At 36.5% G+C, this 17,887-nt stretch overlaps 1 protein-coding gene and 1 pseudogene across 3 annotated transcripts in view; one reads left to right on the top strand and one right to left on the bottom strand.

Annotated features, from left to right (window-relative positions):
- The window catches only part of STX11 (syntaxin 11), a 44,916-nt gene extending 35,750 nt beyond the window's left edge, over positions 1 to 9,166 (bottom strand). Inside the window, exons 1-2 of one of the 3 annotated variants that reach the window (XM_038526255.1) lie at positions 8,713 to 9,166; positions 8,451 to 8,628 (exon numbers count right to left, since the gene is read on the bottom strand). In XM_038526255.1, the coding sequence (XP_038382183.1) occupies positions 8,451 to 8,517 (67 nt within the window). In that variant the 5' untranslated portion in view covers positions 8,518 to 8,628; positions 8,713 to 9,166. The remainder of the gene's footprint in view (positions 1 to 8,450; positions 8,629 to 8,712) is intronic. The other 2 variants (XM_038526256.1, XM_038526257.1) reach the window with 2 other exon arrangements.
- Positions 9,167 to 16,687: 7,521 nt separating this feature from the next.
- On the top strand, positions 16,688 to 17,127 carry LOC100687865 (annotated as a pseudogene).
- The last annotated feature ends 760 nt before the right edge of the window (positions 17,128 to 17,887 follow it).

Raw genomic sequence — 17,887 nt, 5'->3', positions numbered from 1 at the left:
TCACTCACTCACTCACTCATCCATTCATCCATCCATCCATTCATCCATCCATTCATTCATTCATTCCCAACTGAGCGTCCACTCGAGGGCTGAGGATACTTGCCCTGGTTAAAAATAGCTCCAAGACCCCGCCCTCAAAGACCTGGCGTTCCACTGCAGAACGAGAAACAGATAAAGTGTGTATTATGCGAAATGGTATCTTTTCTAATGGAAAAAAAAAGACTGAAGCTCAAAATTAGGACTTGCTTAACCACACACCCCCCCAAAAAAACAAAACAAAACAAAACAACCCCTCACTGATGGAAAATTTCAGAGAAACTCAGAAGCCAACTAAAAGAGTTCCCAAAAGGCCGAAGCTAGAACAATTTGAGCAACAAAATTAATAAAGTAGTATTAGACTACAAAGTAAGAAGAAAACCCATGAGTGCCTAATGATATAAGCAGTTTAATGAATAAATAAATGATGGAGAGGAGATAAATCTCCCCTGCAAAAGAATTTGTAAAAATTTACAGATATCCAACCTTAAGGAGGAGAAGCATAACTTCCCACTCCTTAAGTATGAGGTGCACCTAATGACTTCTCCCAAAAAGTAAGGTGTGGAAAGGAGGGAAAAGAGTAACTTCACAACCCAGACACCTAAAAACAAGAGGTTGGCCAAATGATCAATGTCAACGGCAGCAGTTATAGATCATATTGATAGTATACACTCTTGATGTGTGATTAAAATGTCACTTTACCTCTGTGACCTCTTCCCCCAGCTTATCATAAGAAAAAACATCAGACAAATTCCAAAAGAGGGACATCCTACGATACATGACCAATATTTCTCTAAGCTGTCAACGTCATCAAAAACAAGGAAAGTCTGAAAAACTGCCACAGCCTAGAGGAGTCTAAGGAGACATGACACCTGAATGTATGTGGTATACTGAATGGGATCCTGGAACAGAAAAAGGCCATTAGGTAAAAAACTAAAGAGGGGACACCTGGGTGACTGAATGAATTAAGAGTTTGCCTCTTGATTTCAGCTCAGGTCATGACCTCAGGGTTGAGAGATGGAACCTTAGAGTGCTCACCCCTCAGTGAGGAGTCTGCTTGAGATTCTCCCTCTCCCCCTGCCTTTCCCCCCACTCATACTCCTGCACTCTCTCTCTCTCTCTCTCTCGCAAATAAATAAATAAGTCTTAAAAAAAAAAAAACAAAGAACTCTGAATAAAGTATGGACTTTCATTGGTAGTATAGTATCAAGATTGGCTCATTAGTTATGATGATGTGCCATACTAATTGTAAGATGGTAATAATAGGGGAAAATGGGAACAAGGTTTATGAGTACCCTCTATACTACTCTTGCAATTTTTCTGTAAATCTTAAACTGTTAAAAAAATAAAGTTTATTTTAAAAGAAAATAAGAGATGAGGGGTGCTATAATAAACTAAAAACAAAACAAAAGGTTTATTTCAAAGACCTCTAAGATAAGAAAACAGTTTGAGGGAAGAAACAATATGGATTATGACCATTTCAAGCAGAGATCTGTAGATGTAAAGGCCCTGAGGCAGGAGCATGCTTGGAGTAGTAGCAGTGTGGCTGGAACAAAATGAGTGTGGGAAGAGCAATGGATCTTGGAGCTAGGGGTGGGGAACAGAGTATGTAGGGCCTTGGTGGTCATGACAGTTTTAATATTTTACCCTGATTGAAAAGAAGACGTCAAAGAATTTTTAGTACAGCAGTGACCTCATGGTTTTGAGTTTTTTGTTTGTTTGTGTGTGTGTGGTTTTTTTTTTTTTTTTTTTTTTTTTTTTTTTTACTATTATGTTAACAAATTAGGAGAAACAATGGAGGAAGGCCAACCAGTTAGGAGGCTGTGCTGTTTAATTTTGTCTGTCAACTTGACTGGGCAATGGGGTGCCCAGGTATTTGGTTAAAGATTATCCTGGATGTGTCTGTATCTGTAAGGATATTTTAGATGAGATTAACATTTGAATCTATAGAATGAGTAAAGCAAATTGCCCTCCCCAGTATGGGTAAGCCTCATCCAGTCTTGAAGCAGTGAATAGAACACCAGACAGGCTGGGTAAGGGAGAATTTGTCTTCTCTGGACATGTCTTTGAGCTGGAACATCCATTTCTTCCTGCCTACAGACTTGCCCTCAAACTGAAAGTTATACCATTTACTTTCCTGCTTCTCAGGCCTTTGGACTCAGGAATTATACCACCAACTTTTCTGGGTCTCCATCTAGCAGACTACAGTTCTTGACAGTTCTCAGCCTCCATAATATATATGTTTAATTTATAAATACATGGTTCTGTTTCTCTGATTCACTGATTTAAAAACCCTAGCAGTAGAGCTGGTAAGAAGTGGGCAGGTTCTGGATATATTCCTAAGGAGAAGATGACAGTACTGGCTGATTAATTGGATGTAGGACATAAGAGAGTAAAAAGAGTCAGGATGAGTCAAGGTTTTTACTTGGAACAATTAGAAGAAAAGAGGTTCCTTATGCTAATGGGGGAAGACTACTTGAGAAGCAAGTTGTAAGGTTGGGGGAGGGGAGGGAAGGATTGCTGGGGATTAAGAGCTCCATTTTGGACACTTTAAGTTTGGAGTTGTCAAGAAGGGCCCAGATCCTCTTTGGGTGCTAGCAGGATCTAGAAAGCACTGCCCAATATAGTAACCAAATAACTGGTAATGTTCATGGTACTTTGCCTGCTAGCACTCCGATTAGGCCCAGAGAGAATCAAAAAAGAGTAAATGGAGACAGAAGAATGTGACAATAGCTGGAAGGAAATATATGGTCAAGAGAGAGATTTTTATTTTTAATTGGATAATATGCCTATTTGTATGCTCATGGGCATGAGCCAAAGACAAGGAAAAAGTGATGATGTAAGAGAGCTAAAATCACTGTGTAGCAATGTTCTTGAGTAGATGAGCAGGGATAGAATCCAATGCAAAAGGAATGTTGGGGTTAAATTGGAGAAGGTAGAGAATTCTTTTCTGATAGCTGGAGGGGAGGCAGAACAAATGGGCACAGATGCTGATAAATGTGGAGGCAGAAACATGTTTTATCGATGAAGTTAACAAGGTTAGCAGCAGAAAGTGAAGAGGAGAGAGGAAGTTTGAGAAGAGGGTAGAAAGGATGAAATATCATTCAGGGACAGTGAGAATGTAAATAGATTTTGAAAATGTAGTCAGATTGCTGGATAATACTAAAGATTCACTTGGAGTCAGGGACCATGATATATGGGGGGGGAGGGGGCAGTTGGTATAGTTGTGTATTCTCACTAGCCTCATTTGCTTATTTGGGTACAAATAGTGCTAGGCAGAGATCCAGATACAGCCGGAGCCTGGAGTCTGAGCATCATGGAGGAGAGAGGAACAAGAGTGTGGAGCATCTGTGCAGGGGAATGATTACAAGGAACAACCATGGCATTTAAACCAAGGAAAGAGAGAAGAGAGGACATGAATGATGGTGTTGAGGCAAAGTGAAAAGGTGTTAGGTTAATGGATTAGAGGTTCTGGGGTGTCAAGGAATTACACGGTAGGGGATTAGGGAGATTCAGTTGGAAAAATGCAAATTGGTTATCAGAGAGTGAGATCTTTGAGACTTAGATGATGAAGGAATGAAGATACATAATGGCAGTCTAGATGGACCTGGGCTTTCTGCAATTGATGTGCACGACTCCTTCTAGGCTCCCAGGTGGGTGTCCTATGTTTTATACTTTTTTTTTTTTTTCTGAGAGGTTGGCTCTCACCTCCAGTTTGGATTTTTTGAACCATGAGTATGGATGAGGACTCAAGGATAAACCCAAATAAAGCAGGACAAGTACATGGAGAGGGGCACAGCTGTTGCATGAAGTCCTGTCCTATGTATACACCATCTTATATCCTACTGCCATCCCAAATTTGAAGTGCTCATGAACCCACTGAATTTCATGATTGGAGGTCATCTAGCCCAGCCAACCCTCTCAAGTACAATTACTCCATAGCCCTCAGCTAAATAGTCATATTTTATCCCCTCACTGTGTAGCATTCAGCAACCACCATTTCTCTTTGCCATGCTAGTTTTCAAAGTCCTTGAAGATATTTTGTGTGTGATACAATATATGTGGCATAAAATTTACCATTGTCATCTTTTAAAAGCGTAAAGTTCAGTTCCATAGGTACAATCACATTATTATGTAACCATCACCACCCTTTTCCAAAATTTTTTATCTACCCTAACTGACAACTCTGTACCTATTAAACACTAATTCTCCAATCCCCCTTTCCCTAGCCCCTGGCAACCACTGCTCTACTTTCTGCCTCTATGAAATTGATTAATCTAGACATGTCGTATAAGTGGAATGGTACAATATTTGTCCTTTTGCAACTGGCTTGTATCACTAGGCATAATGTCTTCAAGGTTTATCTATGTTATAGCATATGTGTCCGAATCTTTTTCCTTTTAAAGGCTGAAAAATAGTTCTTTTTCAGTTGTTGCTTTCATTTTTCTGGTGTATATAACCATGAGTGGAATTGCTGAATCATATGGCAATTCTCTGTGTAATTTGTTGTGTGTGGTATCATCACACCATTTTTCACAGTAGTTGCACTGTTTTATATTCATACTAGTAATGCACAAGAGTTCTGATGTCTCCACCTCCTTGCCAACACTTGTTACTTCTTATAACCTATCGTTGACTTCCTCTCTGTGTGACATACTGCTAGGCACATGATGTTGTATGAGTCAACAAACAGTAATTGTTAACCCTGTTGGAAAGGGAAATGAGGTTAAATGAATCAGCAAGCCCTAACATGCACATCTTGTTGTAGATCTACGCTGCCCATTATTGTAGCCACAGGTAGTTATTTAAATTTAAATTAATTAAGATTAAGCAAAAATTTAAATTCAAGTCCTCAGTCTCAGTGACATTTTTGGTGCATAACAGCCACCATAACTAGTGGTTATTAGTGTCCACTACATTCGACTGTACAGAGTAGAACATCACCAGAACATCATCATGAATGCTACCAGTTCTTTTGTTACTATATATTGGGCAGTGCTTTCTAGATCCTGCTAGTACCCTGGGCTTTGTCTCACAAATCATATTTGGATAATCTTTTCCAGAATTGGCCAGCTTAAAATTTAAGATAAAAGTCTTTCTTTTAGGAGGGAGCACATATGCTGCCTAAAAAGTCTATGGCCCTTTGGCTCAGGGCATGATCCTGGGGTCCCGGAATTGAGTCCCACGTCAGGCTCCCTGCATGGAGCCTGCTTCTCCCTCTGCCTGTGTCTCTGCCTTTCTGTCTCTCTGTATCTCTCATGAGTAAATAAATAAAATCTTAAAAAGAAAGAAATTCTAGATTTTAATAATGCCAGCATGTGTGCAGACATCTTATCTTCTGTTTGCCCCTTCAGATCTACTTTCTACCTCCCTCCATTCTACTCTCTAGCCTGGATGGTTAATCCTAATGGATTATTGCAATAGGTTTCTATGCCCTTGGGCTTAGCCCATAGGGAGATCTAGCAGGAGAGTGGAAGCAGGGAATGAGGTATTCCAAGCCAAAAGGCTGTCTGTGTTCCTCAACAGAAGGTTCCTCTAAGATGGTCTGTTCTATATGATTCCCTCTCCTTCCTGGTTCTGAATACCTCTCCCTACTCATGGTTCTCAGGCCTGGGGTATGACAACCCAGGAGTCCCTATGGTTTCCACTCTGCCTATAGCTTTATAATATTACCTTTATTTATAAAGCTTCATTAAATTGTTCTAATTTGAATGTGCCATCTGTTTCATGTTGGAACACTGAACAGGATCCTTAATCAGTTAGAACATAGTGTCCAAATCCCTGCTTTGAATATTTTATACCTACAGTCCTACAAAAATATTCCCTGATAGGACAGGCCAGGTGGCTCAGCAGTTTAGTGCTGCCTTCAGCCCAGGGTATGATCCTGGAGACCTGGGATTGAGTCCCATGTCAGACTCCCTGCATGGAGCGTGCTTCTCTCTCTGCCTGTGTCTCTGCCTCTCTCTGTGTGTGTGTCTCTCATGAATGAATAAATAAATAAATAAATAAATAATCTTTTAAAAAAAATGTTCCCTGATAATGTTAGCATCTCTTTATCCCAATCCACCAGTTAGCTTTATGAAAAAACTATGTTGTAAGTCATACAATAAATAAATTTTTCTCCAGTAAACAGACTAGAAAAATATTCTGAATCACAGGCAAATCTTTTTGGATATAGCTTCTCTACATAAAATATTGTTTATGAAAATATATAAAGAAAACTATAAAATAAATAGGTTAAAGTTTAAAATATTAAATATTTTAATATCCAATAAGCTTTAAATTACTTCCAGATATGTGAGAAAATCTGTACCTCAGTACTGCAAACAAACCTTCATTACTCAGTATACACAACTTACCAGAGAACATGGTTTCTATCTATACACTGAATGTTTGCGTCTCCCAAAATTCATATCATAATCTAATACCCAATGTGATGATATTAGGAGGTGGGGCCTTGGAAGGTGATAAGGTCATAAAGATGAAGCCCTCAAGAATGGGATTCATGTTCTTATAAAAGAGGCCCCAGAGAACTCTCTTGCCACTTCTGTCATGTGAGAACACCAGCAAGTAGACAGCCATCTGTGAACCAGGAGGTAGGCTCTCACCAGACACCAAATCTATTGGCACCTTGATGTTAGACTTACCAGCCTCCAGAACTGTGACAAATAAATTTCTGCTATTTATATGCCATAAGGTCTAGAGTATTTTTGCTATAGCATATAGCCTACATGGACTAAGACACCATTTGAAGCTCAATATTTAAATATGCAATTAGTAGCAGCTCATTTAAAAATATATAAGCCCCATAATGCTAATTCCTATATTAGAGATAACTGAAACTTACTGCTCAGTTACAATGGGCCAACCACTATGCTAACACTTTCATATATTTATGAAATAAATATATTATTTCATATTCATATTTATGAAATATTATTCATATTTCATATTCATATATTTCATATGAGGTCATATATAACCTCATATATATATGAGGTGTATACAACTCAACTCCATTTGACAGAGGAGGAAATGAGCCTTAAAGTCTCCTGTCCACTGCACCAGTACCAGCAAGCAAAGGACCCTAGATTCAGATCCTCATGTCCAACACAAAAGTCCATTGTTTTAAAGATTTTATTTACTTACGAGAGACACACAGAGAGAGGCAGAGACACAGACAGAGGGAAAAGCAGGCTCCATGCAAGGAGCCTGAAGTGGGACTTGATTCCGGGTCTCCAGGATCACACCCCAGGATGAAGGCGGCACTAAACCGCTAAGCCACTGCAGCTGCCCATGTTCTTAACTGCCAATAAAGAATCCAAGAACAGCATCAAAGACCACAGAAGAACCAAAAAATAAGGACTATCCAAAGCAAATGATTTCTTTTATCCTCTTACCTATACTCAAAGAGCGATGTCTAAATCTAAATAAGCTTAGAAAAAATTAGAAAAAAATAAGAGAGAAAGAAAGAAAGAAAGAAAGAAAGAGAAAGAAAGAAAGAAAGAAGAAAAAAAGAAAGAAGGAACTAGAAAGGAAGGAAGGAAGGAAGGAAGGAAGGAAGGAAGGAAGGAAGGCTAGGCACGTCCGTCAAAATGAAAGATGAAAGAAAGAAATGAAAGAAAATGAAATCAGAGAAAGAAAAGCAAGAAAGACAAAGACAAGAAAGAAAAGAAAGAAAGAAAAGAATGCAACAGATAACTCATAGAAAAGCAAATTTCTTATTGTATAGGAAGCTTATTTTTCTGTGCATGGTACACAAGGAGGAGTAGAAAATTAGCAGTGAAAATGTACTATTTTGGTATTGTTAAATCTTATTCCTGCCAGCAATTCCTGAAATGACATGGTTGTATTTTTATTTTAGCCCAATTTACAATTAAGTGAAAACTTCCCTCTGATACATTGGCATACTTGCAAGAGGCTTGAAGGTGAGCATGTACTGGCTGTCCTATGCATGCAAATAGAACATTCTCTGTGAAAGAGAATGGGATAAAAAATACCAAGTCTAGAGATAGTATAATTGATTTGCTTAATGGCTCTTAATGATTTTTCTGCAACTGTGATTTTGCATAACAAGTTGCAAGACTATTTTAAGACGAGACTGTTGCTCAATACTCACTTCTGGTAAACTCATTTTGCACCATCACCCTGCCCTGCGGAACTGATAAAAGTGAAACAGAAAAAGCAAAAGCATAAACAGAATGTAACAAATAAGCCATGCCTATTACTAATAAAGTAATAGTTTCATTGTAAGCCTTTAAATATTGTTTTTGAATTGGAATAATTAAATTTGTTCTCAACAAGCATAATTTTCACAGACAGACTAAACATTTTTATAATCCATATTTTGGTCATTTAGATGAATTTGTGTCATCCATTTAGAAACTATGTCTTTCTAGACCAAAAAGCCTTACTTTGGGGATGAGACATGGTTTTTTTCTCTTTTTCTTCATCCATTTCATCCTCTTCTTGCAGCTCCATGATTTTGTCTTACTTTTCCCTTTAGCACAATCTTCAAGTAGACTGAATCCTTCAAAAATGGCTTATAATTTTTGTGAGTGCATGGACCATGGCCAGCAACCTCCCATAACTCTAAAGAAAATTTAAAAGTACAAATTGGCACTTCCAAAAGCAAACATATTTCAAATGACGAATATGTTTTAAAGATGAACTTACTAAAAGTGACACAGTGAAAACAGATCGAAGTCTCAGCAGTAAACTCACAGATTCAGTGGACAGCCTTCTTACAGGTACCTGCTCTTGGAATGATGATCATGTTGAAGAGACCTTGGGGAAGCTGACAGATGTACCTCTCAGTCCACAGCTCCTTTCCTTACTTATGTGCCTAGGGCGTAAATAGGAATCTTTGGTAGGAGCTGACATGGCTTTGCATCACTCAGTGTTGAAAGCAGGCCACTCTAGCCGATTTCTTTAAACCCTATTTTCTACAAGTTGGTGATGGGTAAAGATCAGTTATGAAACAGGAACTTTTGCCACAACTCTACATCCCTAGTAACAAAGAAACATTTACAAAACAAATGCCCCCAGGCAAATCAGAATTCGTAATTGATGACAATGCAAATGTGGGTACTGCATATAATCCATTCATGCCTTATTTCTTTCAAGGGCCTAGGACATCAACTCTCCAACTTTAAGTAATGAGTAGACTTCTCTTCAGAGAAAAAGAATATTGTGGCACTCAGTGTTGACAAATTAATATAACATAAATACTTTACATAAACATGATATAAATTCCTTATGATTACAGCATCATTAGAAAACTATAAAATTCAAACAAATCATATGTGGAATTTAAGAAACAAACACACAAAGGGGGAAAAAAAAGAGACAAACCAAGAAACAGATGCTTTTATCTTACACTTGATCTTAGCCAAAAGGCTGAGAAGCAAAAATTAGTTGATCCTGAAGCAAGATCCCCACTGCGCAGGGAGCTAGGCGGAGCTCAATCCCAGGATCCTGGAATTGATCCAAAGACAGACCGCTTAACCTACTGAGCCACCCAGGTGTCCCATAATTTTTTGAGTTTTCATGCTGTTTTCCATAGATGCTGCACCAATTTACATTCCCATCAATGATGCACAGGTGGTCTCTTTTCTTCATATCCTTTCCAACTTATTATCTCTTTTCTTTTTGATGACAGTCATTCTAACATTGTACTTTTGATTTGCATTTCCTTGATAATTAGTGATGTTGAGCACCTCTTCATTTACCTGTTGGCCATTTGTAGATCTTCTTTGGAGAAATGTCTGTTCAGTTCCTCTGTCCATTTTTAAAATGTTTTGTTTTGGGATGCCAGGTGGCTCAGCAATTGAATGTCTGCCTTGGGCCCAGGGCACTATCCTAGAGTCCTGGGATCGAGTCCCACATCGGGCTCCCTACATGGAGCCTGCTTCTTTCTCTGCCTATGTCTCTGACTCTCAGTCTGTGCCTCTCATGAATAAATAAATAAAATCTTTAAAAATAAATAGTTTTGTTTTGTTTTTGCTTGAGTTGTATGCATCCTTTATATTTCTTGAATATTAACCCCTTATAGGGTACATGATTTATAAATATGTTCTCCCATTTGGTACGTTACTTTTTCATTTTGTTTATGGCTTTTATTTGATGTAGTTTCACTTGTTTATTTTTGCTTTTATTATCTTTGTTTTTGATGTCAAACAACAACAACAACAACAAAAATCACTGCCAAGATTGAAGTCAAGGAGCTTACCCCCTATGTTTTCTTCTAAGAGTTTTATAATTTCAGGTCTTATATTCAAGTATTTAATCCATTTTGAGTTGACTTGTGTATGGTGTAAGACAGAGGTCCAATTTCATTCTTTTGCATTTGACTGTCCAGTTTTCCCAACACCATTTAGTGAAGAGACTATTTTTTTCCATTGTATATTCTTGGTTTATTTATGGAAAATTAGTTGACCACATATACATGAGTTTATTTCTGGGCTCTTATTATGTTCCATTGATTTATGTGTCTGTGTTTATGCCAATACCATACTGTTTCTGTGGAAAATACCATTGGAATTTTGATAGGAATTGTATTAAATCCCTATCAAATTGCTTTGGGTAGTATGACTATTTTAACAATATTAATTTTTCTAATTCCACAAGCACAGAAGAATATCTCTCCATTTATTATTGTCTTCTCCAATTTCTTTCATCAATATCTTACAATTTTCAGTGCATCTTTCTCCTCTTTGGTTAAATTTATTCTTTGTATATCATTCATTTTGATGTAATTGTAAATGGATTGTTTACTTGATTTCTCTTACTAATAGTTCATTGGCATGATATAGAAACACAACTGATTTTTGTATATTGATTTTGTATCCTTCAACTTTACTGATTTTTAAAATAATTTCTAACAATTTTTGGTGGAATTCTTAGGGTTTTCTATTATATTTAATCTGCAAATAGAGAAAGTTTTACTTCTTCCTTTTTGATTTGGATGACTTTTATTTCTTTTCCTACCTAATTGCTCTGGCTAGAACTTCTAGTGCTAAACTGAATAAAAATGACAAGAGTGAGCATCCTTGTCTTGATCCTGATCTTAGAAGGAAAGTTTTCAGCTTTTCACCATTGAGTATGACAGGTGTGGGCTTGTCACTTGCAGCCTTTATTATGCTGAGGTAAATTCACTCTATACTCAGTTTATTACAAGATTTTATCATGAATCAATGTGGAAGTTTGTCAAATGCTTTTTCTGCATCTATTAAGATTATTGTGAGATTTTGATTCCTCACTTTTTTAATGTGGTGTATTGCATGCGTTGACTTGTGGATGTTGGATGTTGAACCATTCTTGCATCCCTGAAGTAAACTCCACTTGATCATGGTGTACGATCTTTTTAATATATTGTTGAATTCAGTTTGCTAATATTTTGTTGAGGATTTTTACATCTATGTTCATCAGGGATATTGGTCTGTAATTTTGTTTTCTTGTAGTTGTACTTGATTGGATTTGGTATCAGAGTAATGCTGACTTCGTAAAATGAGTTCAAAAGTGTTCTGTTCTCTTCTATTTTTTTGGAATAGTTTGAAAAGGATTAGTACTCATTATTAAAATACTTGGTAGAATACACCAATGAAGACATTTGGTCCTGGATTTTCTTTGTTCGGAGGGTTTTTTATTATTGATTTAATCACCCTATTTGTAATGGGTCTGTTCAGATTTTGTATTTCTTCATGATTTAGTCTTGGTAGGGTATATTTTCTAGGAATTTTCCATTTCTTCTAGGTTGTCCAATTTTTTTGCATATACTTATTTTTAGTCTCATGATCCTCTGTATTTCTGTGGTATCAGTTGTAACATCTCCTTTTTTGTTCTAACTTTGAGTCTTCTCTCTTTTTCTCTTGGTAAGTGACTCTAGATAAAGGTTTATCAATTTTGTTTATCTTTTCCAAAAAACTTCCTCTTAGTTTCATTGATCAATTGTCTATTAGTCTCTACCTCCTTTATTTCCACTCTCATCTTTGTTATTTCCTTTCTTCTGCTAACTTTAAGCTTGATTTATTCTTATTTTCCTATTTCTTTGAGGGGTAGAGTAAAATTGTTTGTTTAAGTAAAAGTGTTTGTTTAAGTGGTCTTTTTTTTATTATAGAGGCAATTATTGCTATGGACTTCCCTCTTAGAACTTCTTCTGCTCCATCACATTAGTTTTGGTAGCTTGTGCATCCATATTCATTTGTCTCAAGGAATTTTGAATTTTCTTTTGACTTATTCTTTAATACATTAGTTGTTCAGTAGCACATTGTTTGCTCTCCACATATTTGTGAATTTTCCAATTTTCTTATTGTAACTGATTTCCAGTTTTATACCATTATGGTCAAAAAAGATACTTGATATGATTTCAATCTTTTAAAATTTAGTAAGAGATGTTTTGTGGCATAACAAATAATGTATCCTGGAGAACATCCAGGTGCACTTGATAAAATGTGTATTCTTCTGCTGTTGGATGGGATATTCTATAAATGTCCGTTAAGTCCATCTGTTCTAATACATAGTGTAAGTCCAATGGTTCTGTATTGATTTTCTGTGTGGATGATGTATTCATTGTTGAAAAGTTCAAAACAAGCTCTACTTTGCATTTATAATTATCTGGAAGAAAAGATACATAAATTTAAGGCAAACACAATATAAAGCTCCATTTGGAATTGGAAATAAAATTGAACTATTTCAAGATAGTTCTGTTTAATATTGCCTATTTTACTGCTGCTACTGCCATAGACAATCAAGATGCTAATCATGTATAGTGGAAAAAAATGTGTTGATAGAAACCGCTTTTAAAATCTGCTTCTAGGGATCCCTGGGTGGCGCAGCGGTTTGGCGCCTGCCTTTGGCCCAGGACGCGATCCTGGAGACCCAGGATCGAATCCCACATCAGGCTCCCGGTGCATGGAGCCTGCTTCTCCCTATGCCTGTGTCTCTGCCTCTCTCTCTCTCTCTGTGACTATCATAAATAAATAAAAATTAAAAAAAAATAAAATAAAATCTGCTTCTAATAAAATAAAATTTTAAAAATCTACTTCTAATCACACCAATTTTTATCCTTTGACAACTTCTCATTGCAGGCCCACCATCTTGTCTCAGTCCAGGTCCTATTTGTAATTCAATTTGACACTAGATGTAAGGGGGTAAAAATCTCCTCTGAGATTTGTATAAAGTTGGTAGTCATGGAAATTTTAAGTCTGAATTCATATTACCTGTATGGGACAAAGGGCCTCAAGCCTAATTTATAATGGACTGGTTTGATTATGCTACCAAATGACTGACTGAAACAAAGGCACACCCTCTCTGAAAATACTAAACTATCCAGATTAACAGTAACTCTACTATACCAACAGTCAAGAGACCCATCCTTGGAAATGTCAAAATGTGAAAAAATATGAATTGCAGACTATCATATATATAAAAGTTATGAGAATTTAATGAGATAACTCATGCAAACTGCTCATAAACCATGCCTAGAAAGTAGTAAACTGCTATAATCATGATTATCATCATCACTTTTCAGCTCTATTTGCAACAATCACAAACTTTCATCACAATAAATCAGACCTACTCACCTTTCTGCAAACACTCATTGCTTCTTTTATTTCTTTGTTTTGTGCAGGATGAAATGATGATACTATTATCATCCTCATGCTAGTGCCAACAGAGCCACATACCTACCCTCTTTTACAGATCATACTCTCTTTTACCAAATCAAAGTAGGACTGGATAATTTTTAAAACTTTTTATTATAGCCAATGTTGGGCCTGTGCAAAAATCTCTAGAATAGTTAATCTCTAAGTTAAGATATTTATTAGTTCATGGTCAGTAAAACCCTTCATTCTTATGCCTTCTGCCCTAGACTATTCACAGGCATCATATCCTTTTAGGCCACATAATTTTTGTATATCTTTCTAGTTCTAAAAGTTTATACTAAATTCAGCAACTCATGGAATTACACTGTAAGTCTTGGTTATTAAGTCATTTTTCTGCCCCCAACTGAGTAAAATGAGCCTTGATACTCTACTATTTAGTTAATACTTACACATTGACTTCTGCTTCCAAACATGATGGAGTAACAGAGACCAGATGTATCCTCCCAAATTAATAACAACAGCAAAGACAAAATATATAAACACCAATTTTCAAGATATTCAGCACTAAATAATGAAGGACTGTGATCTCCAAGATATGGAAAATACACAAGGTCAGCCCTTTCTGTCCCAGCTTGCTCCTTGAAGAGAGTTTCAAGTACATGGCCCAGAGAAGAAGCCAGGTAGATTCCCTGAGTTAAAGAGATGAAGCTGAATGTCCAGGGAGATCAAGGTGACTACAGCTCATAGGATCATGCCCTGGGCCAAAGGCAAACAAACACTCAACTGCTGGGCAACCCAGCCATCCTAGTTCTTAAACCATTTGTAAAGTGTTATGATATCTCTCAAAAGTAAACTGAGATAAGTGAATGAGGGATACTATAAACCCAAAGCAACTAAAATTTTAAAATAACATGCTAGTAAAAGTGAAAAAAATGGAATCATTAAAATGCTCAATTGATAAAAAAAAAAAAAAAAAAAAAAAAAAACCGAAAAAGAGAGAAAAGAGAACAAAGAACAGTTGGAAAACAACTAGCAAGATTAGATTTCAATATGACACATAATAATTACATTAAATGTAGGTGGTCTAATCTTCCCAGTTAAAAGGCAGAGATGGTCAGATTGGATGCAAACCACAATATGCTGCCTACAAGAAAATCACTTATTAACTATCAAGACTCAAAATGAGTAAAAGAATGGAAAGAAGATACAGCATGCTAACACAAACCAAAAGAAAGCAAAAGTGGTTCCATTAATGTCAGAGAAAATACATTTCAGAGCAGAAATACTAGTAGTATAAAGAAAGTAATTTCATAATGGTAAAGAAATCAATTAACTCGAAAGAAATAATCTTAGGTTTATGTACCAATATCAGCTTCCAAATGTATGAAGTGATAAATTAATAAATTCTAATCTATTTAAATAATTTTCAAGTTTTTATATCCATTATAATTTGCATTTTTCCTTTTACTTTTTTTTAAGATTTTATTTATTTATTCACAAGAGACACAGAGAGAGAGATAGAGGCAGAGACACAGGCAGAGGGGGAAGCAGGCTCCATGCACAGAGCCTGACATGGGACTCGATCCCAGGATCCAGGTCTCCAGGATCACACCCTAGGCTGAAGGTGGTGTTAAACCCCTGAGCCACCAGGGCTGCCCTCCTTTTAATTTTTTAATTAGTAGACTTTATTTTTACAGGGGTAGTTTTACATTTACAAGAAATATTGAGCAGAAAGTATAGAGTACTCCCCCCACCACCACCTTCCTTTTTCATTAGTGGGGTACATTTGTTACAATTGTTGAGCCACTGTTGATATATTATTAAAGTCCATAGTTTATATTAGGAATCACTCTTTGTGTTGTACATTCTCTGGAGTGTATGTGCATGTATGTGTGTGTATGTGTGATTTTTCTTTAATTGGGTTTTGACAAATGTATTCATATGTATCATAATAAATAGCTTCACTGCTTAAAAAATTCCTGTGTTCCACCTATTCATCCTATCTCCCTTACCCCCGGCAACCACTAATTTTTTTTTTTTATTATCTCCACAGTCTTGATATTTCCCAAAATGTCATATAGTTGGAATTGTTCAGTATATTCTTTTATAGAATGGCTTCTTCCACTAAGTAATGTGCTTTAAAATTTCCTCTGTGCTGTAGGTGGATAATTCATTTCTTTTTTGTTGTTGAATAATATACCAGTGTTTGGATGCGCTCAGTTTGTTTATCCACTCACCAACTGAGGAGCAGGATTGTCAGATCATATGATAATAGTATGTTTAGTTTTGTAAAAAAACTGTCAAACTGTCTTCCAAAGTGGTGTTAGAATTCCCACCAGCAGTGAATGAGAGCTCCTGTTTCTCCACATCATCACCAGTATTTGGTGTTGTTGGTGTTTTGGATTTTAGTCATTCTAATAAGTGTGTAGTAGTATCTCATTTTTATGTTAATTGCTTTTTAGTTTTAACAGATAATTTTAATATATTGCTTAATATTTTGAGATTTTGAATGTTTACATTAACTTACATTTTTGATAAAAGTAAATTCAAAGTAAAATTTGAATATCATTACTATACTATATGTTGTGAGATTATATTTGCTAAGATGGGATGAAGAACAGATTTTATTTAATGGTTTAAATTCATTTATAATCTTAAGATATTTAAATATACAGAATGGTGGCATCTATTCAGAAGCTTGTCTTGGGGCAGTCCTGTTTGGGGCAGGGGGTCATAATTTTTGAAAATCATTAAGAGGTATAGCCTCAGTAGAAATGTGTGCATACATGAATACAGACAAAATTCTGTATGTCTATCAAGGCTCCACAGACTTCCTAAGACTCATCCAGGTATTCATTCATTATAGGGCAGCAGCCCCTGCTCTGAATTTCTGACACATTTAGTTTCCCAAAAGCACAGTCTCAAAATTTTTATAGTCTTACTCCTCCAGAGGTGTCCAGTTCCTTAAGCAGTAATTCGTTCAGTCTATTTAAAACGTTCAGCACTTCTTTCCTTTTGCAACCATTGCTGAAGCGTTAGTGGCCAAAATGAAGTTTAATCCTTTTCTGACTTCTGAAGGAAGGAGCAAGAACCATAAAAGGCATTTCAATGAACCTTCCCACATTCACAGGAAGATTATGTCTTCCCTTCTTCCCAAAGAGCTGAGACAGAGGTACAATATTTGATCCATGCCCATCCAAAAGGATGATGAAGTACAGGTTGTGCAAGAATACCATAAAGGTCAGCAAATTGGCAAAATAGTCCAGGTTTACAAGAAGAAATCTGTCATCTACATTGAATGAGTACAGTGAGATAAGGCAAATGGCACAACTATCCATTTGGGCCTTCACCCTACAAGGTGGTTATCACTAGACTAACAGTGGACAAAGGCCACGAAAAGATCCTTGAATATAAAGCCAAATCTCGCCAAGTAGGAAAGGAAAAGGGCAGATATAAGGAGGAAACAATTGGGAAGATTCAGGAATAAAGTAATCTTACATACATTTTTAAATAAAAACTGCTAAGATAAAAAAAAAAAAACAAACCCAAAAACATTCAGCAAAATAACCTCAAGTTAACCTGATCAGACCTTTCCTTGCTTTACCTTCATTCATGTTAGCTGAAGACTAAGCCACTGCCAATTGGTACAACTTGCTATTCCCTGAATGTATCTCTAGGCTTTCCAATGTCTCTGAATTTGTATCATTTTTCCACCTGAAATTCCCTTTTCTTTATCTCTGCCTACAGAAATTCTACCATTATTCAAGGCTTCTTGATAGAAATTTTTCTTCCTACCCTACCTACTCTAAATGAATTTCTTCTTTTTCCAACTTCTCAGAACATGTTTGTATACTTCCTTCATTCCTCCTTCCTTCTCTCATTCATACAATAGAGTTTGCTGAGTATTCATGGTACTGGGTCCTCTACTGGTACAAATGGCTCCTGCTCTAGAAGGAGATATCAGGTGAACAGGACTGCATCTAAGGGACCTGATAAAGGCTAGGGCTGGAGGGCAATATGATGCAGAGATTAAGAGTAAGACCATCAGGGCTCAGAGTCTGGCTCTGCCCATAGTGGCTGGATGACCTGGGCCAAATTACTTCACCTTCCTCTGCTTCCTTCATTATCTGAAAGTTGAAAGTCAAGGTAAAAAGGATACATATGTCATAGGGTCTACATGAGGATTAGTGAGTTTACTATGTAAAGATCTGAGAGTGCTTGACATGAAAGTAAGAACTCAGTAAATA

This window comes from Canis lupus, chromosome 1, assembly GCF_011100685.1.
Source record: "Canis lupus familiaris isolate Mischka breed German Shepherd chromosome 1, alternate assembly UU_Cfam_GSD_1.0, whole genome shotgun sequence".
NCBI lineage: Eukaryota > Metazoa > Chordata > Mammalia > Carnivora > Canidae > Canis > Canis lupus.
The sequence above is the reverse complement of the archived record's forward strand: the minus strand, read 5'-3'. Positions and strand labels throughout refer to the sequence as shown.